This window comes from Alligator sinensis, unplaced genomic scaffold, assembly GCF_000455745.1.
Source record: "Alligator sinensis unplaced genomic scaffold, ASM45574v1 scaffold512_2, whole genome shotgun sequence".
NCBI classification, from domain to species: domain Eukaryota; kingdom Metazoa; phylum Chordata; order Crocodylia; family Alligatoridae; genus Alligator; species Alligator sinensis.
The window spans coordinates 1,127,826-1,152,298 of record NW_005842182.1 but is presented as its reverse complement, the minus strand read 5'-3'; the positions used below and the strand labels follow the sequence as shown (position 1 = coordinate 1,152,298).

The 24,473-nt window shown below is 44.3% G+C and overlaps 1 protein-coding gene and 1 non-coding gene across 5 annotated transcripts in view; one reads left to right on the top strand and one right to left on the bottom strand.

The window, feature by feature from the left end:
• The window catches only part of CLCN3 (chloride voltage-gated channel 3), a 148,534-nt gene that overhangs the window by 43,600 nt on the left and 80,461 nt on the right, over positions 1-24,473 (top strand). For all 4 annotated transcript variants that reach the window (XM_006026201.3, XM_006026207.3, XM_006026202.3 and 1 more), the window contains exon 2: positions 21,120-21,295. In XM_006026201.3, coding sequence (XP_006026263.1) covers positions 21,136-21,295 — 160 coding nt within the window. In that variant the 5' untranslated portion in view covers positions 21,120-21,135. The remainder of the gene's footprint in view (positions 1-21,119; positions 21,296-24,473) is intronic.
• Positions 2,960-3,115, bottom strand: LOC112550698. Its single transcript, XR_003094663.1, has one exon. It is a non-coding gene; the product is annotated as a U1 spliceosomal RNA (small nuclear RNA).

The window sequence follows — 24,473 nt, the reverse complement described above, 5'->3', positions numbered from 1 at the left end:
TACAAGAATGAAGCCTGGCAGCTTGGAGAGTAGTGTCCAGCTGGTAAGTCTGTTGGGGGGGAAAGGGGCGTGTGGAAGGGAAGCAGCTTGAGAGGGGCGTAGATCAAGGCCCCCATGGTGAGGGAGGGAGCGGGGCAGGAGCAGGTGCTGCCCAGCCAGGGCGGTGAATGCAACCATGCTGGGAGTGGGATGGAGCCATGGGCAGTTCGTCGGGGGGTGGCTGCCCATCTCTGCCTGCACCCCTGGGGGAGGCATGGGTGGGCATGTACCCCCCAGATTTGTGCACAGGGCAAGCTGCAGACTCGGAACCAGGGACTGTGCTGTACTCTTCACAGAGCAGGGTCTGGGCTCAGGGTAGGTGGGGGCAGGGTGGTGGTGCTGGGAGGGGTGGCTATAGCCCACCTCATAGCCACCCCTCCCAGTACCACCACCACCCACCCTGCCCTCTCCCTCCCTGAGCTCAGTCCCAGCCCAGCCCCCCTGCTGGGAAGAGGCTGGTGCAGCCCCTGTTCCTGAGCTTGCAGTGAGCCGCCTGCCCTCAACCTGTGCACAAATCTGGGGGGCACATGCCCGCCATGCCTCCCCCAGGGGTGCACGCAGTGGCAGGGAGCCGCCCCACCACCACCCCTTCCTTGCCCACCAGACGAGCCGCCTATGGCTTTGTCCCACTCCTGGAAGGGTTGCATTTGCTGCCCTGGCTGGTCAGTGCCTGCCCCTTCCCCTGCCCTGCTTCTTCCCTCACCATGGGGATCTTGATCTGTCCCCCCATGCCCCTTCCCTCCCCCACACCCCTTCCCCCCACAGACTTACCAGCTAGATGCTGCTCTCCAAGCTGCTGGGCTGCATTACTGACTGTGTTGCAGCTGTACGCATGCATGCAGCATTTATCAGTGATATTATTGGCTACACGGAACTAAAAAAAGCTGATTGCCAGTAATGTTCATTTTCCTTGTATTGGTGCCAGTCCGATATGCGACTGATATATCGGTGCACCTCTCTAGTTTCTTTTTTAGAAGCTGTTTTATTCTTCAGTTCTCTCCCAGGGTATTTGATAATTGTTATGTAATGTATCTGTTACATGCATCTTGTTGTATGTCTTTTAATTTGTGATACTTTCAACTGCATAATAAAATAATATTTTTCTTAAGCTTTTGTATGTTCTGTAGTTCTCTTTAATGATAGGAGATAAGACCTGACCAGACAAGAAGCATCCGTGCTGCATGTAAGTCTAGTCAGGATATGTGAGGCAAATGGAAAAGTTCCTTCCTTGAGCAGGAAGTGGGTTTCACTTTGTTGGGTAGAAAATAGAGACTGAATTCTACCTCTATTACTTGGGACACATGGAGAAAATAACAGTGGTCCTAATACAAAACAGTGGGCAGTGAGCTTTGTAATTTATGCTAGGAAATCCAAATACCATAGTTCATCTGCAGGGCCTACAGTTCCCATGTGCACCAGTTCAATGTTAATGTAGCCAGAGATGTTAACAAGATGTATTTGGAGCTGATGCAGTGCATTAATGAAACAGTGTGCTTGTGGGTAGGCAGTTGCTTCTGACATGCTCTTTGTAGTTGTAGTAGTAGTGGGAATGCCAGGTGTCAGAGTATTTAACAAGTTATGCCTGTTCAAGAATTTCAAGTGGAGCTGCTGAGTAAATTGTAACCTATATTCTGACACCCTGTAAGTGAAAATGAAAATATTACAGCTTGGAAGACTGACTTGTAGGCAGTGCAATTTCAGTAGTGTGCTTTATCAAAGTGTGGCTAAAATAATCATGTTGCATTCTTAACTGTTGCTATGACACTGTCTTCAGGGTACATAATGGAAAAGGATAAATTTCCCTAAGAATCAGTCTGTATTTAAATTTTATTGGGGGGGGGGGGGAACCTTTGGCACAGGAAAGAAACTGAAATAAACGTTATCATTTGCTGTTCTTCCTATGATTCTCAAGCAGGGTGCCACAGGGATTCTTTCAGGGGTGCTGTAGGGTGCTACACAGTATACTGCTAAGTTTGCAAACATGATTTACAAGATAAACCCAGAGTTCAAAAAACAATCCATAGTGTTAAAAACGTTCTGACCTGTTGTGGTCTTTCTGAATTCTTTCCCACAAAGGAACTTGTTATATTTTTTTGTAGTCAAAATCCAAGTGAAAACTGTGAGCTTGCTTTTTTTGAGGGGTGCCTTGAGCCTACTGAGGAGCTCCTTGAGTGTAAAAAGGTTGAGAACCAAGGTACTATGCTGTAGTTCAGTAGCATATAGTGTATTAACTGTACTTTATTTGAATTTAATGTACAGGTATTTGAAAAATAATATTTTAGGGTTCCATGTTTGTGTGCGTGAATTCTATGCTGAATTTGTTCTTCTCACAGCATCTGACGAAGTCAGCTTCAGCTCACAAATGCTTATGCTATTATATATCTACACTAGTTAGTCTACCCTGATTCCTGCTTGACATCAGACAAGCATGGCTAACTACATCTCTCTGTTCCAATAATTTAAAATATTTCCAGAGTACCAGTCCTGAAAATATTATTTTAAGATCTAAATGTAAAATTTTGCTTTTCTTGAGTCATGAATTGTCACTGGTTGGTTCCTTAATTCAGACCTAAATCCAGATTCTCTTACATTCTTCTTACAGCTACAGCTGTAGATACAATATTTCATTTCCGGGGCCAAATCAGTTCCAAATTCTGTTGGGCATAGCACAGTAGTCAAGTTCTAAAGTTTGACTGAGCAGACCTCAATTGTTCAAGTGTCTGTGGCTCTACCACTGAACAAATCCAGCCCCTAACAACTATGAAACTAAGTATCCTCCCCTCCAGACTCAGATCTGGGGCATCAGATACTCTCCAAATGTATGGCAGACATCCTACGTACAAGCCCTAAGCCTGGAGGCCTTGGGGTTCAGATGCCCCCTTGTCTCACTTGCTCCTAGCTAAAAGGTCAAGGAGCAAGCCAGAGGGAAGCATGAATGCAGTTCTCTATTGCCACAGAATTGTGCAACTGAGTTTCCCACCATCAGAGAAACTTGGAGGGTCAGCCTGTTTGGGAGGGACAGGCCTCACCCTGGGAAACCACCTTGATCATGGTATCTCCCCTGCCAGGTGCTTCATTTTAAGCATCTAAGTCTCTGAGAAACTAGTTGTATACTTACGGTTAAATATTGATATAAAACATCAAAGGAATGGTCTTAACAGTTCTGCCAGTGGGCAGAAAGCAGAGCAGTATGACACCTAGGGGCACTTATACATGAGCGCAAAGGCTGCTCTGAAGCGCTGGAATTCCAGCATGTCAAAGCAGACTTGATTAATTGAGTCTACTGGAGTGTGACAGTTATCATGTTCCGTCAGCCTCCTGTGTCTCATGTATCAGCGTCCCCATGCTTAAAAATGGCAGTTGGAGTGCTTGAACTAAAGCTCGTCGAATGAGCTTTAGTTCAAGTGCCCCTGCCACCGTTTTTAAGCATGGGGATGTTGATACATGAGACACAGTGGTCCTTTGAGCCTCTCTTGGAGCAACTCTAATTATAAAGCGCTGCCCCTTTCCACCCCCAGAGCACATGTAAAAGTACCTTAATATCCTAACTCATTCAGAGAGAGGCATGAGCTTTTGTAAGGTAATGCACTTCAAGTGTTATGAATGGACTTGTACAGAGCTGGCTGTGAAATATAAGAGTGATTTAAATACAAAAAGACAGGGAAGGGGGAGAAAGAGGGTAAGGAAGGGAAGAGGGCTCTGCTGAGAAAAACTGTGGGGCTGGAGAGAACACCAAAGCAATAAACCCATGAGGACAAAAGCTTAGATTAAATTCAATGCCTGTTTGAATCTAGTTCTTAGCAGAAAGTTGAAGAAAATAAGAAGGCATTTTTGCTAGTCTAGTTGTACCAAATTAATATTGAATTTTATTTTTTTGGTAGGAAAGGGGAAGAGGATTGTAATCTAAGCAAGGGCTTGTTTACACTACAAGGGTTTTGCTGCCAGACAACAGCTGTAGCAGGGAAGATGCCAGCGTGTATGTACCCCTGCAGCTTTGGGTGTTTCTGCACAGCTCCCCGTGGAACCACGCAGTTATACTGCCAGTTGTCAGCAAGTCACTGCACGAATACTAAAGCAGTGTGGCAGCCAGAAGAAAATACAGGCCCATCCAGAAGTACCCTCAGTTGGCTGCCAGATGATGGCAAGAAGCCTTTGCTCTTGGACCAGCCACAACTCTGCTGGCAAAAAGAAGGGGTTCTACTATCGTGGAGCAGCTGTGTGTATGGACACATTTACATTTCTGCTGACAAAGCTATGTAATGCAGACTAGAACTAATGCAACAATTTTAGAATGCCCTCAATCATTTTGAGAAGAAAATGAATTAAGTGTATGAGTACTTAAATGGCGTGGGGGAGAACTGATGGAATGGAAGGGAGGGGGCTGTAGCACCAGTAGAAGTGAGAGAGATGGGTCATACAGAGAGGTAAAAGGGATTATGGGTGCTCTGGTCAAAGAAGTATATGCTGATTTAGGGGATGAGGGGAGAGTGTGATGATGAGGTGGGAAATATGGGGAAGACTGCCTGCCAGTTCTACATGCAGTCCCTCTGGATGTGTCTGAATCCCCTTTTTGTGCTTCATCTTGTGAGCTAGGCTTAGGGCATCTATGCAATCTGGGTATATCTGCAGTATAGCTGGTGGCTGTCTTTCTCTAGCATGTCTTCCCCCTTCCCCTGCTCCCCCACAAATAAGCTGGGGTTTTTACTTCTTTGGCAGTTTGAACCACTCTTCGTAGTTGCTTGTATAGCTGCTGGCATCTGGGAAGTGCATGGTACAGCTAATATTCCAGATTTGGCATCGTAACAGGTTCTTGAGACACTACTTCCCCGAATATTATAGCTGTTCCTCAGGTTGATAAACTTCACTAACTCTTTCTTGTACATACCTGGGAAAAGGAAGGTTGCTTTGATCGAAAGTTTTGCTAAATGATCTGTTACTTAGAGACCACAGCTGGTACATGGCATCTACCACCTCTAGGTAGAAATAATGAACACAGTATTCGGCAAAAAGTTGAGCTGTACAGAGAAGCAGGGCCTGGTGCTCAAGGTTAGTATCTCTCTCTCTATCTGAGCTGTCCTTGCTCCTCAGTGCATCTACATGAGATGCTTTACTGCACATTAGACTAATTTAGTGTGCAGTAAAGTGTCATTGTCTACATGTGTGCAGCTATTACTGTGCAATGTATTAGTCTGATGCGCTATTTTCTAGTACCTATAGTACCTGACCCCCCACCCTGGCTTGGGACCAGTCCAGTCTCCCCTGATTGGGACTGAAATACCCACTGAGCCAAGGAAGCTTCCCTCTCCACTGTCCAGAGCTTGGGGCTAAGCCCCTGTGCCCTCTGGCACCAGGGTTTGTTGGAGCTCCCCCTGGTTGCTACAACAGGGCAGAGGAGGGCTGGAGCAACTCAGGACAGGTCTGCTCCTGTCAGGCTCAGTTTGCTCCTGACAGGAGTGCAAGTGTAGACATGCACCAGGGAGTGCTTTCATGAACTTGAATTTTCTACCCAGAAAGTTTAGGCACCTTAATTGCATGTGTAGGCATGCTCATTGACCTCTGGGATTCGGACGACTTTGCCCCTTTAAAGAAGTCTCAGCTTCTTGCCTTGTTCCCAGGCATGTGCTTGTATCCGGGAAAGTGCCTCATTTGGTAATCCTTTCAGCCCAGGGAGATGTGTTGCTCCAGTATATGACACTCCAGTATGCTTCTTCCTGTAAATAAGTCTGTCTGTCTGTGTATAATACACATAGATACATACATACACACATGTGAATGTATGTATGGGGGGGGTGTATGTATATATAATATATACATATTGTATAATGGGTGTGTCTACACAAGATGTTATGGTGCTGTAGTGTCCACTGGCAAAAACTGTGATGCCACCATTACATCGCTGTAATGGCGTGCTCCCACATTATAGTGCATTGCTATGGCAATGTAGTGGCCAAGAATAACCATGTGCGGCCAGCACGGCACAGTATGGGCTGTTACTGCGCCATCTTTTAGTGCTTCCAAAAGGAAGTACTAAATGACGGTGCATTAAAAAGGCAATATGGCCACGTGTAGACACACCCAATATATGGTATTATATACAGAGCCGACCCAAGCAGGGTGCGGGGCCCAGGGCAAATCAGTCTGTGCAGGGCCCCGCCTCTGCCCCAATCCCATGCACCCTGGATGCGAAGAAGCTGCTGCTGCCACTGCTGGTGGTGGGGGGAGTGGAGGGGAAGTGAGTAGCCAGATGTGAAGCTGGCAGCGGCAGCATGGTGTCACCACTGCCGTTCCGCTTTCTCCCAAAGCGCGGGGCCCAGGGCAGTCGCCTTGATTTGCACCCCCCTAGGGTTATATGTAGCTTCAGAAGGTGCTAAACAGCAAAATACAACCTTCAGTGAGAATGATAAGCCCCCCCTGGTGTGCTGTGACATAGGTGCTGTTGGCACAACTGCAACCACATAAGGTGTATCACTACTGCAGCCACATAAGGTGATACACATGCCTCATGCACAGCCAGAACACGAACGCCTTTAATACACCTGCACTCCTGCCTCATAAGGGTTCTGTGGCTGGAACGCCTGATTGAGAAACCATTGAGAACTTACTGAGGCAGCACAACAATGATTCTCAACTGGTAGTGCCACCAAATTCGCAAGAGAGGAATGCCCTGAATCTAAAAAGGTTGAGAATCTCTGCCCTACAAGAATAACGTCCCTTTCATTTAAAAGAAGGAGAAAGAGAGAAAGAAATTTGGGGGGCTGAGGGTGGAATCAGTTGCCATTAGGCAGTTGTAACTCTGTTATCTTGTGCCCATCCAGAGTACAAAGTTCAGCAAAATCCAAAGTTCTGAAAACCAGGAAAAAGAGTTAAGATACACACCTGTGCAATCTTAACTTTGCCCTCTTTCAGTAGTGCCTTAATATACCTCGAGTACAGGATGCCAAACTCACCCTGCCTTTCTAAGCCAGGTTTGGACTTCAAGCTTTCTTGCAGGCCAGATTTGGGTTCAATGAACAATGATAGTCGGGGTTAGCAAAGCTGTGTTACTCATCCTCTGTCACTAATACTTACGCTTAATGGTCTGGGCCCAGGATTTAGGCAGCAGGCCCTAGCCCTTCTGCCAGCTCTGCAAGCTGCATTTCATAACTCCATAGGATTTAAATTTGATACTCTTGCTATAGTACAATACTTTGGCTCTGATTTGAGCTGTACTGAACAGAAACTATTTCCCCTTACCTCTGCATCTTCCACAGTAAACACCACATTGGTAAAATTTTACAATCCTTTTGTAGTTAAGCATACAGTGTTACCTGACATCATGCTTTCGCATACTCTTCAATGAACACAGGGGCTACACTCATCTACTTACTGGGTGTGTCTGCATGAAGTGATGACTGTGCAGTAGCCAAATAATACCGCACAGCAATGCATCACAGCACGGACATTGCTAATACGCTACTGCACAGTATTATTCGGCTACTGCACAGTAGCGTCACTTAAAAGACATTTGCTGACACTATTGTGCAGTAGCTCTGGTTACTATGCATTTATTTAGTACTTGCTAATACAAATACTAAATAAATGCACAGTACTGACTGCCCAGTAGTGTCTCATGTAGACGCGCCCACTGCTGACTTTCCGTGTGGCAAGAAGATGCTTGTGACCCTATTACTGATAATCTACACTAGAGATGTCAGACTTGCTATGCTCTCTGGGCTGGATTCAAAGCTAGGGGTTCTTCTCAGGGTAGATTCAGACATGGTGGGGCAGCAGGGGAGTTAACATAGTTATCGCTTTTCCTGTGCTGTGATGCATGCCCAATGGACTTGTGCCTCTGCTTGCCCTGCTCCCAAATTCCTGTCCCTACTATGGCTGCGTCCAGATGAGCACAGTTTGGTTCCCTGGGGACAGTTAGTAACAGGACACCTTGTGCTGCTGCTAGTTGTCCCCAGGTTACGCCTGTACTATACACCCTCTGGTGCATGGCAGGTTATCTTCGGTGGGGTAGGGGAGTGCTGGCTGGCTGTGCTGGTTCCTGCAGCCTTACCTGAAGTCCTGGGGGCTGGAGAAGCTTCAGCAATGTCACTCCTGCATCTTGGAGCTTGGCTGGTAGTTGGACTGTGGCTCTGGCTGGCCAGGCTCTGGTTTTGGGCAGTGCGTGCTGCCTCCACATGTGCCGCCCCACTTTTTTTCTGCATAGATTTTTTTTTTTTTGAGCCTCACCCCCTGTGCTCTCCGCACCCCCTGCTCCTGCCATGCTTCAAGGTAGCAACTCAGGAAATGCTTGAAAGTGCATGGTGTCCACAGATGGTCTGAAGCACCACATACCACGTGGCTACGGTTGTCTGGATGCGGCCTATTAGTCCCATGGGCTATGTAACATGACAGTTTTGGCCAGCTCTGGTCTATGCAATACCATGCTGAAATGAGGTGTGCTGTATCACTTGAGGGGTACTGAAATAAGGTGTTCTGTGTTGCTTGAGGTATCTCTTCTGTATTTGTTCAGTACACAGAGGGGTTGGTCAGAGGGGTTTAGCCTTTCTATCTTCTCTTGTATAGTAGTAACCCATTCCAACCCATTCTGTGTAGCAGTCAGTACAGTTACATCCAGCACACTGAATGAAGCTGGAGTGCTTGTAGATTAGACTAGTTGACTATTGCTGGGGAAGGGGAGGGAAAGGGAAAGGACAACGTTAAATGTATGTGGACACATGCTTTGAATTACCTGGTTTTCCAAAGTTTGAGTAGAAGGCAGGGTAGGACCTTAAAGACTATCCCATTCAAAAAAATGTTAGAGTTCTGGAAGGGTAAAAGATAAGAGCCACCAGGCAGCCTTTACACTTCCATAATGTAATCTTTTTAATGTAATATGCATATTATTAGTAAATGCTGCCTATATGTATGTTCTTTCCTGGTCCCAAAATGGATGGATTGGAAGACTTGTTTAATAGATTTCATAGACATCAGGGCTGGAAGGGACCTCATGAAATCATTGGGTCTAGCCCCGTGCTGAAGGGGCAGGAAGTCAGCTGGGGTCAGATGACCTTGGCAAGATAAGCATCCAAGCGTTTCTTAAAGGTATCCAGAGTAGGTGCTTGCACCACTTCTGGGGGAAGTCTATTCCAGACTCTGGAGACTCGGACGGTAACAAATTTTGTTCTTATGTCCAGTCTAAAATGGTCTTCCAACGGTTTGTGACCATTAGAACTTGTTTTCCCTTGGGGTGCCCTGGTGAACTGATGTTCTCCCAGTTCCTGATGCACAGCCCTTTTGTACTTATAGGCTGCCACCAAGTCACCCCTGCGCCTTTGTTTCTCCAAGCTGAAGAGTCCCATGCCTCTCAGCCTCCCCTTATAAAGCCTGTTCTCTTGACCTCTAATCATGCGTGTGGCTCTCCTCTGGCTTCTCCACATCCTTTCTAAAGTGTGGAGGCCAGAACTGGATGCAGTACTCCAGCTGCAGCCTCACCAAGGCTGAGTAAGGTGGGAAGATGACTTCTTGGGTCTTGCTTGAGATGCGTTGGTAGATGCAATCCAGAGTTTTATTTGCGTTGCTAGCTCATTGGTGGTTCATGTTCATCTTGTGGTCAATCATGACTCCCAAGTCTTTTTTGATTGTGGTGTTAGTGAGTGTTGCACTGCCAAGCCTATAAGTATGATGTGGGTTTTTTCTCCCGAGGTGGAGCACCTTGTATTTCTCTGTGTTGAATGCCATCAGGTTTTGATCCACCCACCTGGTGAGCCTGTCCAGCTTGGCCTGAATTGCAAGCCTATCCCCTAGTGTGACTGCATTTCCCCATTATTCGGTGTTATCTGTGAACTTAGCCAGCCCACTTCTGACACCTGAATCCAGATCACTTATGAATCTATTAGAGTACTGGTCTGAGTACTGAGCTCTGGGGGATGCCACTGGTCACCATGTGCCATGTTGACTGGGTTCTGTCGACTGTCACTGTCTGGGTCTGACCATGGAGCTAGTTCCCCAGCCATCAGACGGTAAGGTTGTTGAGGTGACAGTTCCCCAATTTTACCATGAGGACATCATGGAAGACCAAGTCAAAGGCTTTTTTGAAATCCAAACACATGACATCAACCTTCTTGCCTTTGTCCAGGTGATGCATCCCCTGGTCATAGGAGAAAATGAGGTTGGTCAGGCAAGACCTACAGACAACAAAGCTATGTTGGCTCTCTCTCATGTTGTTGCCTTCCATTAGCCTGTTGTTGATGGGTTCTTCGATATTTTTTCCAAGGTCTTTCCGGGGATTGAGGTCAAACTGCTTGGCCTGTAGTTCCCTGGATCTTCCTTCCTTCCTTTCTTGAAGAGGGGCACCACATTGGCCCTCTTCCAATCTTCTGGAACCTCTCCCAAGCTCCATGAGTAATCAAATATCCTCACTGTTGGTTGTGCTATGATGTTGGCCAACTCTTTTAGCACTCTTGGGTGCATTCCATCTGGGCCAGCTGACTTGTGCATGTCCAGCCTCTCAAGCTGTTCCCTCACAAGATCTTCACCAATTATAGGTGTATGTTCGCCCTTACCCTGATAATTCTGCATCCTGTCAGGCAAGGTGATCCCCTTGGGATGGTGGAAAACCAATGCAAAGTAATTGTTGAGGAGATTAGCTTTTTCCTGGGTGTTGGCTGTCAGCTGCCCCATTTGGTTCAGCAAGGGTCCCATGTTGCCCTTGTTTGTTTTTTTTTGCTGGACTTTCCACATATTTGAAGAAGGACTTTTTATTGTCCTTGATTCCTGTAGCTAGTTTGAGTTTGGTTTCAGCCTTGGTTTTTCTGGTCCATTCCCTACAGGTGCAGGCCAGTGCTGCATTATCCTCCTTAGTGGTAGTTCCTGAATTCCATCCCTTATAAGCTTCTCTTTTCAGATTCAGGAGGTCCATGAATTTCTTATTGAGCCAAGGGAGTCTCCCAGCCCTTTTGCTACCTTTCCAACAGGCTGGAATGGCTTCCCTTGTGCTTTTAGGATCTCATCCTTAAGGAGCGACCCCTCATCATGGACTCCCCTCCCTGTCAAATCATGATCTCTCAGGGCCTCAACAACCAACCTCCTGAGCTTGTGAAAGTCAGCTTTCCTAAAATTGAGGATTTCTGAATTGTTGACTGATTTGCCAGCTTTGTGATGGATAGAGAAAGTGATCAGCTCGTGATCACTATCACCAAACTTCCTTTTGATCCATAGGTCACGGACTAGATCATCCCCTTTAGCCAGTACCAGATCCAGCAGCACCTTACCTCTTGCCAGCCCATAGACTTTTTGAGTCAAATAGAACTTGTAAGTGAGGAAGCTTTACAACCGATCAGATTTGGCAAATGCTTTTCCCATGAGATGTCAGGGTGGTAGAAGTCGCCCATGATGACCATGCAGCGAGAGTGTGCAGCTTCTGCCAGTTCCCTAGAGAATTCATGGTCAAACTCTTCCTTCTGGTTAAGACGGTCTGTAATAGACTCGTACAGTTATATCCCCTTCACCACGTTCTCCCTGTTTTCTAACCCAGAGGGTCTCAAGTTGCCCTCCTTGGGTGCCAATCTCTGCTTGTAGGGAAGTGTACTGCTCCTTCACATAGAGAGCTACATCTCTGCCCTTCCTTGAGACACAATCCCTCCTGTATAAGGTATAGCTGTTGTCCTAGGGGGACACAGACGAAGGTCCTGGGAACCCCTCCCCTGGCAGGACCCGAGCCTGGGATGAGATCCCAGGAAAAGAAAACTAAAAGCCCTAAAGAAGGGGCTTGCCTACCCCCAGCAGGAAAAACCGCGCCATGCAGAGAAGAGCTGCTGGCTTGGTTCATCAGCCGCTTTTATTTGTGGCTGGGAGCAATGTCGGCAGATGACGTGATCAAAAACCACCGCCTGGTGGATTTAAAAGCTGGCAGCGGAGAAATGAAGAGGAGGGGCAGAAGATCCGGAGGCAGGGGGAGAGGCTGTTTCCCAGACTACAGGATCGCCGGAGAAGGAGAGCTGTGAGAGTCTGGAGTGGGGCCCACGAGAAGGGTCCTGGCTCTCTTAAAAGAGTAAACGCCCGGCTTGACTGGACAGCCGGGTCAAGGAGGATGGCATTGAGGGATCCTGACGACCACAGACGCTGGACCCATGAGTGGGGCGGGCTGTAGCCTGAACCCCTGTTGTTTCTTTCTTTTTTCCTTTTTTTCTTTCTTTTATTGGTTGTTAGTGGGGCCTCGTAGGGCACCTAGAGCCCAAACCGGGCGAGGCATCCCAACTGACCCAAAGGGTCAAGAAGAAGCGAGGAGGCCACCTCGCTGAACCAAATGGCTTGGAGACAGGGCCAAGGCGGAGGTTGAGACAGGGCTGGCCCCATACCCTGTAGATATCTGGGGCGAACGAAGATACTGAGGGACGGGCAAGAAGAGACGAGAGCAGGAGCGAACATAAAGGAGACAAGTCGGCGACGCATCACCTGGTCGTTCTGACGGCTGGTGTATGGCTGGGGTGTAGGGGAGGTGGAGCCCCAAGAACACCTGCAGGGGGCAGCGCCCGGTTCGTGACTTTCCACGAGGGAGAGTCCCACTACTGAACAGAAGATCAACTCATGGCAGGCAAGTGTTGGGGCCTCCCTCGGGGTTGAATGCAGCCTAAACCCCAAGTCTCGGGGACATGCCCCGAGGCCTGACTTGGGCGTGTGTTCCAAGGCTGCTAGAGAGCGCCTATACCACAGTAGGCAGATGCAGCTGTCAGTACCTGTGGTCCAGTCGTAGGTGGAGGTCTCCATTATCCCTATGAGATTGTATTCATTTTTGCTTAGCCGAAAAGCCAGTCCCTCCTGTTTGTTCCCCATGCTCCTGGCATTTGTGTACAAGCAGCTAAGCCTGCCATTAAAAGCCCTGGGTTTCCCTGTGCTTTTAAAAGAGTTCCGTCTTTGGGTTGGGGCAGGAGTGAATTCCCTTGTATTACCTGATCTGCTGGTTCTGGGCTTGCACTGGTGATTGTCTGCCTGTCCCCTGGCAATCTTAATTTAAAGTCCTGTCAAGCAAGTCAGCCATTCTGGCTGAGAAGACCTTCTTTCTCATTGGAGCGAGGTGGAGGCCATCTCTTCCCAACAAACCACTGCTTCTCTTTCTGAAGTGTGGACTGTGATCAAGGAAGCCAAAGCCTTCACGATGACACCAACGCCAGAGTCTTCTGTTGACTTCTTCCATATGTCTCTCTCTCTCTTGTGCCCATGACCTGTAACTGTAAGGATCGAAGAGAAAACTACCTGCACCGCTAGCCCTCTGAGTCCAGGCCCCAGAGCCCTGTAGTCATTCTTGACCCGGCCGGGATTGCTCCAAGCTGTCTCATTTGTTAATTTTTTTCCTTCTTGTATAAAACATATAGGAATTGCACCTTCTAATGCTTTCCTTTGAAATAAAGTCTTTCACAGTGGCAGTGACATGGAATTCCTACAGTATCATTTCACATTGCATTCCCTTGTGTTGTTTGTTCTTTCCAGATGTATACAAACAATGATGAAACAATTAAATCTGATGAGCAATTAATTCATTTGCTTAATAGCTTTGACTGAGGCCCTTGGCAGATGTTACATTTATCTCACAATTAATGTCTTAATCATGTGATGAATTATAACACGCCACACAGTTCAAGCAATTCATTACCCTAAAACTCGGTGCAAAAATGGTGATCCAGCCACAAAGCTATTATTAGTAAAACATAGAATATGTTTGCAACTTGTTTGTTTTATGCTTTAATTTATTAACTTGTGACATATTACATGTAGGCTGATAACAACTACGTTTTTCTGATAGTGCTTTGACAGGTCCTCCAGTATCACAGGGTGGAATGTTCTCCACCTTCCTTCCCCCTTTCCTGCGAGGATACTCACTAAAATTCATGCAGAACTCTTCTGCTTCAGACTGCCTCAGCAGGAGATGTCGTAACTCAGGGCCCTTCCTCTCTTTACCAAACTAGCCTTCAATGCTGCTGCTTTAGGTGCCATTAGCAGCACTTCCCTGTGAGAGCCAGAGTATAAACAGACACTCAACATGACATGTTTTAATTGCACACAGTAGGAATTTGAGGGTGGGGGGGAGGAAATTTGTTTGGAAAGGCTGTGAGGAGGGAGAGGGTGTGCAGGGAGGGGGTAGAACAGATGGGGAAAGAGAAGAGGCAAAGATGTATAAAACTCCTAATACAGGGAAAGCTTGAGGCCTGACTTTTTCCCATCCCCCTTCCCATGGGTCTCACCTGTTCTGTACAAGGATCGGGGAACAGCCCCATCACCCAAGGGGAGCTCAGCTGGTGAGTTCTTAGCTCACTTCTTCCTAGTGCAGCTGGAGATTTGGAACAAGGTGCAAGTCCCCAGGGAGCTTCCCCCTGACCCTTGATAGCTTGCTCTTTGAACATAAAGAAGGCCACATGTTGTGACAGTTCTCATCAAGCAAGGTGATGGCATACTTAGAAGGAGAAAAACAAAACTAAACTCTAGAAGGGGTGAGTCTTACTGATTGGTCCTCTGTGATCTACATTTGAGAAGCTAATTTTCATTCCTGACACACATGGTTCCCCAGTAGGAGACGACCTTTTTGGCTGGCTGGCAGGCAGGCAGGCAGGCAACAAATTAGTCCCGTACCTTCTCAAGTGCCATTCTGACCCCTTTCTCTGCCTGAACTGCTGCTCTTTCTGTTTCCTGCCCTATCTGCCACCATGTCACCTGTCCTCTCCCAGAGCTGCACGTCCCACACAAAGGCTGCCCATACCACTTGCAGCATGTGTGCCGCATGTTGGTTACCCCTGTTTTACACATTTACTACACTGTGAATTTGAATGAGCGCTTCATTTTGCATGTAGTTGAACTACTGTGGCATTGAGAGCATGGTGGAACAGGTAAGAGTTTGCTTTCTTTCTCGGTGACCAAGGAGGCGGTGGCTAGAAGTTAACCTAGGCTCTTTCAGAACCTATTGATCCTTGATTGGTCTTGACAACCGTCTCCAGACCCACAGATAAGGCAGTCATGAAAGACAATAATCCTAGACTGTGAAGCATTGCTGCTGCTGAAGCTTTCTACTTCCTTCTTTTCCTGTTCATCTCTTGAAAATAGTATTATTGTTCTCCCCTCTACCCAAAAACATGTTCCCTTTCCTGAGGGACAGAGCTGTGATTGGCTGTAGTATTCTAAGAATAAACTATCATAGGAACTGGGAATCCTAGTAAGTGTTTTCTTTTATGTAAAGTGTACTTTTTTTGACACGCCTTCTTTTACAAATATTGGGTAATGTGTACATTAAAGAAGCAAAGATAACCTCTGAAACAGTGCACAGCACTTAAATCTCCCGAGAGAGAGAGAGAGAGAGAACTGTTTGACACCTCAGTCATATCACTTAACATACTACTCAGAGGTGCTTGGATACCACAACTACAAAAGCAGTATAAAACCCATAGGAACAAAATAGATTTTGAAATGGAGCAGACGATCACTGCTTTCAATTCTGAAAATGATGTGACAGCTAGGGCTTTTCCTCCTGGCCCTTTCTGGGAATATGAGAATTGACAAGATTGGCATTCATACCTAAAAGTTGCCTAAACACTCTATATATTTCATTTTAGATTTAAGGTAAGTATACATCATGTCATTTGTCATGAACCCTGTGTTGAAAAATGAGCTCTTAAAAAAGCGTGAGGAAATTCAACAAAAAGAAAAACATTTCTGTATACAATTTTCGTTCGGAGTAAGATTACCAAGAAGCACAGATAGTCAATGAGAAGACTTATAACAGCAGCCATTGAAGTGGCAAGGGCTGAATATTGAGATAATCATTATGAGGAGCTTCTGTTAGAAACAGTAACTGGTAAATGAAATAATGTCACTCCCATCTTCCTGAAAAGCTAAGGTGACCAGATTACAGCTGTACAGGAATGGGAAACGGAAATAAAAAAAAGATGCAAAATACAACGAGGTAGAACCCAGTCTTTTTCTAACCATTCATGTCAGAAAATCCCTTCTTATGGCATGTGGCCAAAGCTAATACTTGATAATTTAAAGAATAGAATAATAAGCAAGCAGTGCATACTTAATACTCAGCAGTTTATAAGGTTTTCTTGGTTACCACTCTACTGTAATGGAGTGTTCAACATTGTAAGTACCACATGCAGTCTGTCATCTAATGGGTCCATGTAGCTTGATGTGTTGTCATCATGATGTGTAATAATGAATTCATTTCACCGCTCGATTATTACTGGCATTGAATTCAAAATTCCAGACTCTAAATTATGTACATTGAGGTCTTTACTTCAGGCAAAGCAGTTCAAGAGGGGAACATAATACCTATTGCCGATGTCAGTGAAGAATTCATTCTGGACCAAGATATTTTACTCCTAACTAGTTCCACTGAGTTTTAGGATAGCAGTATTGCTGTGGATGCTAGAGGTTGCCCAAAATGGGATGAATCTGCTGCCATATTAAGCTGCAGTTCAACAAGTGAGTAGCCCTTAGATTACTGAAGGCAAGTTTCATACTGCTAGCTACTTTAAAAAATAGAAACACACAGGTTTCACATGCACCTGAAAATGTTATTCTTGTGCTTGTTGTTACAGATATGTTCTTATGGGAATCTGTTCCAAATAAGTTAAAGCCTCTATTTATATAACAGAATTATTTTTTTAAATACATCAGTAGTAATGTTAAACTCAGTCCACAATCCTGCCACTTATAATTAATGATTAAATGGACAACTGCTAAGAAAAGAGAACACTTTTGCGTTTGCTAACCTTGATACAGGTCATAAATAGAGACCAGATCAGAAACTCTGATGTTGGACAAGCTTCATGAAAAAGTGCAGGCTCCATGAAGAAGCATCTGTGCTTTTGGTGGGCTCCCTGAAAAAAAAAAAACCTTACTGAAAATAAAATGCTAGCTCCCTCTGGAGAGCCAGCAGTCCTTGTGCCTGCTGCAGCTTGGTTGCATAGCCCCTTCAGGGGAGACAAGGGCTGCTTCTGCCCCTGCTTCTTGCCACTGATTGGCTGTGAGGGCTGTCCATCATACAGTCCTGCTCCTTCCCACCAATCAGCAGTGAGGGGTGGGACTACATGATGAACAGCCCTTGTAGCCAATCAATAGTGAGCGGCAGGGTCACCAGGCCCCAGGGCCAATCAGAGATGTAGAGGATGGGGGCGGGGGCTGCCGCACTCTGGCTGTGCCACTCTCTGGCCCTGTGATCTGAATGCAAAATCAGCCAGCAGCCACCTCAAGTTCAGTAGACCCCTAGTCGTACATATTTGAACAGATTTAATTTACAGTTTGTGGTGAAGCAGACTGAATTTGAAGCAATGAAATGTCTTGAATATGACTATCACTTGATAATAGAATATGAGAGATTATATATATATTTTTTTTCCATTTTGATGTTCCTTATGCAAAAAAAGGAACAGACCCTGGTCCACTGTGGAACAAGACAATTCTTCAAATTTAAGTAATACACTAGCTATGGTTTGTGGAAATGAACATTTTGCATTCAGATTTTGGTACTTTGTATATTTTTTCCTTTGACCCCAACTTTATAGGTAGGTAAAAAGAAAAGGACAGTATTGTAGCTAGAATCTGGAGATAGGGTTTCTTGCAGTATCCAAAGATAGCTTATAAAACAGGTCTCTTAATTTGATCTCATAATTTTTTCTTTTGGCAGCTTCTCTGTTCCCTATCAGGTACGCACATGTACTATATATAAATTCAGAGGCTGTGTACATACATTCAGATAATCTGGGAGAATTCTCCCAGGTTAGCTCTCCAGATAGAGAAACTTACCCAGGGCCATATTTACAGACACTTGAATACTGTGGCCCTGAAGAGCGGAGAGCTTACAGTGCTGGCACTGTGCAGCTGGGGGGAGCCCTGTGTACACATCTCGGTGTGCTTTGCAGGCTTCCTTAGTTCACCTATGGACAGACTGCAGCAACGCATAGAGGAGCCTTGATTGGCTGACCCAGACTGCCTATGGTTAGCCTGTGATTCCCTGCAGCTCACTGTGGGAAATTGCAAAGGGGACGTGTTCTGGAGCAGCAGAGTCTGGCAAATGACAGACTGTCTCCCTTGGGGGTAGGTAGGGATGCTGGAGGACTATTTTCTCTTCTGAGAGAAGCCATGGCATGTACAGACATTCGTTGTCCCAGGAAAATCTTTCTTAGGAGTGATTTAAACATGGTTGTTCCTAGGTTATTTTTCTCTTGGAGTGGTCATTTTTACCCTGGGAGAAAAAGCCTGAACATCTGTACACTCGTTGTTCCTCCTGGGAGAACAGTGACTCTCCCAGGATAAACTAAATATCTGTACAAGGCCATGGGTATGTGTGAATGATAAATCCTGTCTGTGCTCAGTTTCGCTGGCTCAAGTAGGAATTCTGAGTTTGCTTCTAAACTTTTTTTTTTTTTTTTTTTTTTTTTTTTTTTTTTATAATATAGCCATGCTTATTTTAGTGTAGCCATGTTTTTTTTTTTTTACTTCCTCCGAAGCATTAGGTATTGGCTGCAGCCAAGCCTAGGTATTTTGACAGGGGTGGCAGATGCTCTTGCTGGTACTTAAAAAAAACTCTAGCTAGAGGGTCTTACTCAGAGTTAGACTGATCATCACATTTGGGACTGGGAAGGAATTTTGCCCTGCAGTCAAATCAGTGTGAACTGTGATGGTGATGGGTGTTGCCTTCCTCTGTAGCCAGGAGCATAGTCCTCCTCTTCTTCCTGTTTCACAAGCACATTTTAACAAACTATTTTTAGTGGTAGGACATTGCTCTCATTCTCCTGCTTTATCTGTAACAAGTTAGGATGTTTTTGGGTATTGTGCCTGGTACAAGAGGGTTGCATGTGAAGTTTTAAGAATAAGTTAGGAGAACACTTGTATAGGATGGCTTGTGTTGAGCAGGGGATGGGACTAGATGACCTCCAGAGATTCCTTCCAGCCTTACTTTTCTATGATTGTATGATCCAATTTTTGTGGTTTGTTTGCTATAATAGTTTTAATGGCATATTACCCTTTGATTTTACATAGAGAACTAATCTCTCTCTTTGTGGAAAACTATTGAATGTAAAGGGAGTAGAAGTATATTTTATTATAGTGTTTTCTGCTGTTGGGTCCTGTTGCCTGCAGGATGTAATGTAGTGAAGTAGTTTAAGAGACAAGTGGTTATCTTCTGATTAAAATGAGAGAATGAGACAATTGTCAAGATGTAACTGCGTTTTTTCTAGCGTAGACTGAAGACTGGCTTAAACCTTGCCACAGCAGGAAGGACAGATTAGTTATCATGTGTGGTTTGAGTTTGTCCTTTTTAATAACCTGTCTTAACATCTTATACAAACTGTATAGAAGTGATATGCTATAGCTCGCTGACACCTTCATGTTAGCAATGGGATACATTTTGCCATCATATTTGATCATGGCTATATGCGATTAAAAACTGAGGTTAATATTGATTAACTTGTAATATAGTAGAAGCAATTCTCTATGTTAAATATAGTTCATATATATGCAGGTAACATGTCGGCCTCCGGTTTCCAAGCTTTTAAGGCTTCTGATTATAAGGTGTTCTTTTACATAACTGTAGCAAAGACAACTTTTTTGGCGTAACATTATTTCATTTACCAGTTACTGTTTCTAACAGAAGCTCCTCATAATGATTAGCTCAATATTCAGCCCTTTCCAATTTAATGGCTACCGTTATCAGTCTTCTCATCGACTATTGTGCTTTTCAGTAATCTCACTCAGAACAAAAATTGTATACAGAAATGCTTTTTTTTTGTGTTGAATTTCCTCAAAGTTTTTTAAGAGCTCATTTTTCAACAGAGAACATTTTTTGTCTTCAAACTCTGTTTTGAAACTGTCTTTATATTCTGAACAAGGGATATGCAACTTTGATGTGACTGGATGCTAGGCACTGCTTGGGCACCCCCTAGGGTCCTTCCCTGCTGTGTGGGCTGCACCAGTGTTACATAGCGCCTTCATGCATGGCAACGGGAGAGGCAGCTGCAGGGGACCATGGGCTTCATGTTAACCATTCATGTGCCTTATGTCGGTGGTTCTCAACCTTTTGCACCTTACATCCCACCAACCATTTTGTCAAAAAACCATGGTTCCACCGTGATAAAAACAAAACCCCATTTTTCCCAAGAAGTGTATTTTTACATTTACATGCATTTTAGTATTGTATTAATCATTAATGGAAATTTTCAAATGAGTTGAAGTCCTACTTACACGACCTTTGCGTCCTACCAGTAGAGAAACATTGCTTTACGTGACCTGTGGGCCACCAGTTGGACGGCCCTGCTCTAAACCAGTGATACCCAAACCATGTCCGCTAAGCCACAATGTTTTTGTAATTTAACATATGCAGCATCTGGCAGAAAATGTTAACAAAGGTGGTTTCCCTACCGTGCATTGTGTTTGCATTTCCTGCATGTAGTAGTCAATAGTGTCTTACCTCTTTGGATGTATTTATCCTTGGCCTGTGCAAATGTTGACTAATGTACATAAGTTTTACTTTTTGAATGGATGTGTTTCTTGCAGTTCTACAGGGGTGAACATGTTGTGGTTTATTTGTTAGCATGGTTCTGAACACTGACTTGGGTAGTATGTTGAGAGTATGCTAAGGTGTATGTCATTGCTCCACTGTGAGCTGCCATAGTGGTTAAGGAAGCTTACTTTTACATATGCCTTCCAGCCCTCATTGTTTTAACATGGAGTTTTACACGTGTCATTGATCCCACCCTGCACTATGCTAGATTAGGTTTGAATGTGGGCTAGGCATAAATTGATGGGTTCCAATCATATTTCTTCAGAGTGAAATACTACTCGATTTTAAGATTAGACTATGGAGGACTCAGGAAGAGAGAGGGGACAATGGAGTAATAGCTATAAATAGAAAATTCCTTTTTGCATTAGAGGAAAAATATTAGAGGAAAAATATAACAGCAATTAAAATAAAACTATAGCAATTAAAATATATAACATAATCTTAGTTTTCTGTGTGCCCAGACACACACAGCTCAATTTATTTGTTTTACTGGATATTAAATGCCTGGTCATTCGTGTATATTTAGAAAATTGCTTCTTAACACTGCACTCTCTTTCCTTAGGTTACAAAGCAGCTAAATGGAGTCTGAGCAGCTGTTCCACAGAGGTTACTATCGAAACAGCTACAACAGTATAACTAGTGCAAGCAGTGATGAGGAGCTTTTAGATGGAGCAGGTGTCATTATGGACTTTCAAACCTCTGAGGATGATAATTTGTTAGATGGTGACGCATCAGTTGGTAAGTTAATGCTCGTTTATGGCTTTCCTGACATACAATACTTCTTGTTTATTTTAAAAGAGAATAATTTTTGTAGCATCAATTAAAAGTTTTCAGTTCTCTTCAGCAAATTTTTCATGAAAGGATTCATTAAAAAAAAAAAACAATTGGTACTAGAACTCATCCTGTCATGTGTCTACCAATATTTCTCTTGCTGAGTAATTATATTAGCCTCTCACATTGACAAATACTAACTTTGCTAATAATATTATGTCTTCTGTCATTGCTTACCAACTAGAAAAATCTTGTTTCCCTTCCCTGGGGGAAGTCATAAATGCAGCTTCCTCTTAACATTTTGGGTTCTTTTCGACTGAGAAGTTTAGAAAAATAAACTCAGATCTAAACAGCAATCCATAAAAATAGTTATAAGCTGTTGTCTTGGTTAGGTGTAGTAGTACTATTTTTTTGTGCTTGCTGTCATCTGTTTCTCTGTATTATTCGTTTCCATTATTTATTTCCATTGGAGTGAAGTGGTTAATTCTTCTGTGGTTAATCTTAGTGTTGCCAAGAATCCCAGGAAAAGCTCACTGTCCCTCTAGTGTACTAAGTGACTGAAGTGACAAATATGTGCTCACCAGTGAATGACAAACTTCCTATCAAGAAGGAGGCCAGCCATGGCAGATGTACAAATGTAATGTTTGAAGGACTCCAGGTGCCTTTGAAACACACTCCAAGCAGTGAATGTGTAGATGTTTATGTTCAAAGAAGTACTTCAGAAATTCCTGGAGTGCTTCAGAAATCATCCTTGAAAATGAGGAACATCTTTGAAGTACTTCTTTTTTTATGCTCAGTGGACTGTCAGCTTTCTATGGTACTCTGTACTTGTGGAGGAGGAGTGGGGTGGACAACCAGTGAGCTTTCTCCTGTGCACTTACCATTTTTTAGCAGTCTCCGTGGCTGAAGAAAAGGATTCCTTGCATGCTTTTCTACCTCCAGACCTGGGAGATGAGAAGTCACATGCATAGGAGAGCACTCATTGGCTGTCCACCTTGCTCTTTTCTTCCCCCCCAACAATTTTCCTCCCACACCGTGTAGATGGGGAGTGAGGAAAGTGGAGTCATAGGACCAAGCAATCCCCTGTCCAGCCAGAGAGACCTGAAAGAGGTGAAAGGAAATGGCTTCTGCTTATAGTATCACATCTGGCTTTTTTGTACCCTCCAAAATATAACTTTATCACCAGTGCCTGCCTATTTCCAAATCAAATTCAAAATTAGTGATTTGGTTCCCAAGACTTACTATGGATTTTTCTAACCTGTCTTCCTAATCATATTCTTCCCATTCTGTCCAGGTAGTTGCTCTACTTATTTCTTTCTTAGCAGGTTGGTATTAGTATTTCACTTGGGTAGCCCCATCTCTTGGTAACCCTTGTGTATCTCCCACCTTACAAGTTAAATTTTGCCTAGAAATGTGTATTTTCCTTTCCTCTTGCTTGGACTAGTGTTTCATGATGACTGACAAAGTGATCTGAAAAGTTATATAAAAAATAAATCCAGAAATCTGTTTTAAACGAAAAGCATCAACATTGCAGAGACAGGCACTCAAAGTCTGGAAATGCTAGATTAAGGTTGCCTGCACAACTTTAATTGACCCATTGAATAAAGAGATTATGATGCGGTCTTTTTAATTACATGATCTCATGCCTTTTCTTCCTCCTCATGTCTGCCTCATTCAGTATAAAAAATGGATGGCACTTGCTGAATGGGTTGCTATTTAATATTTAATTTTACCATCTTCATTCAGTGCATGACTCCACATAACCTAAACACCATATTGGATGTAGAATTATTGATTTCCTCATAGGCTTTTTTATGGCACTTAGCATTACAGTGTCAGAGTGTTTCAAAACCCATTAATGAATTCATCTCCCCTGTTTCACATCATTGTGAAAGTGTGGCAGAGATGAGGGTAAAATCTAGTTCTCTAGGATTATGTTCAGCTGCTTTAAACCATGAGATCATCTTTTCTCTTTCCACTGGCAGCCTATCTCATTCTCTATATAAAGCAGTCTCCCTTCACTACAAAACTTCAAATTATTCCCTGAGCATAATCCATCCAATACATTTTATGAAGCAGATATTCTTTAAAAAAAACCCTCATGTGTGATCATTTATTTAAGGAATGACCCAATGCATACACACTATGGGTCCAAAATAAAGTTTGTATAGAGGGCCATAAGTCTAGGATTTTCTAACTTGTCAGTGCTTGATTTTACAACTTTTATGTTTTATCTTTTTTTATATGCAGTGTCCAAGGCTTTAAGAAAAGAAAGTTGAAAAAGTAGAGACTGTAATGTGGATTTATGATGACTTATGCAGGGTGAGTCAGTAGCAGGGTTAGAATTTTTAGATCCACAGCAGAGGTTTTACCACTCTAATCAATGGAATAACTGGTAATATCAGTATACTATAACTATAGCATGTATGTGGGCCAAATATAGAAAGATGATCAGCCAGATGCTTTACCAGCTTTTTGCTGACACCAGAGGATTGCTGAAATTTAGCAGGTTCAGTTCCAGATTCTGAAATGGAGTGGCTACAAACCAGCTTTATATTTCTTCCTGCCACTTTCTGTCTCTGTCTTCTACTCTTTAACTACGCTCACCTGGCTCTGCTCTTATTTGACTCCATCCTTTTCCCCTCCTCCCTCCTACACCTGTTGCCCTATTGCAAGGGTGTCAAAGATATAGCCCATGGGCCAGATCCAGCCCACGGAGCCCTATTATCCAGCCCTGGTGCTGCCTGCAGGTCATGCAGTTGACACACAAGCAATATTCAGGTCATGCTAAATGGCTGCATGCAGTCCTTGCTTTGGTCCATTGGGGACCATGCGTGCTCCAGTGCATGTCAGCTCCATTCCAGATGCTGTGGTGCATCCCACAATTGTTGCTATGTGAAGCACGGCCCTGGATCAGCCATTTTATCCAGCGTCCATTTCGGCTGCTCCAGGACACATGCCAGATCTGGCATGTGGGGCTGGTCTGTGGGTCCCATTTGGCCGATGGACTGGCCCCACACCACTCATTCGGCTTGTGGGGCTGGATGAGTTTGACACCCTGGCCCTATTGCATTCCATACCTACCCACAAATTCCACTGAGTTATTCCCTCCTAGTCCTCCTCTGTACTTCCTGGACATCAGCAG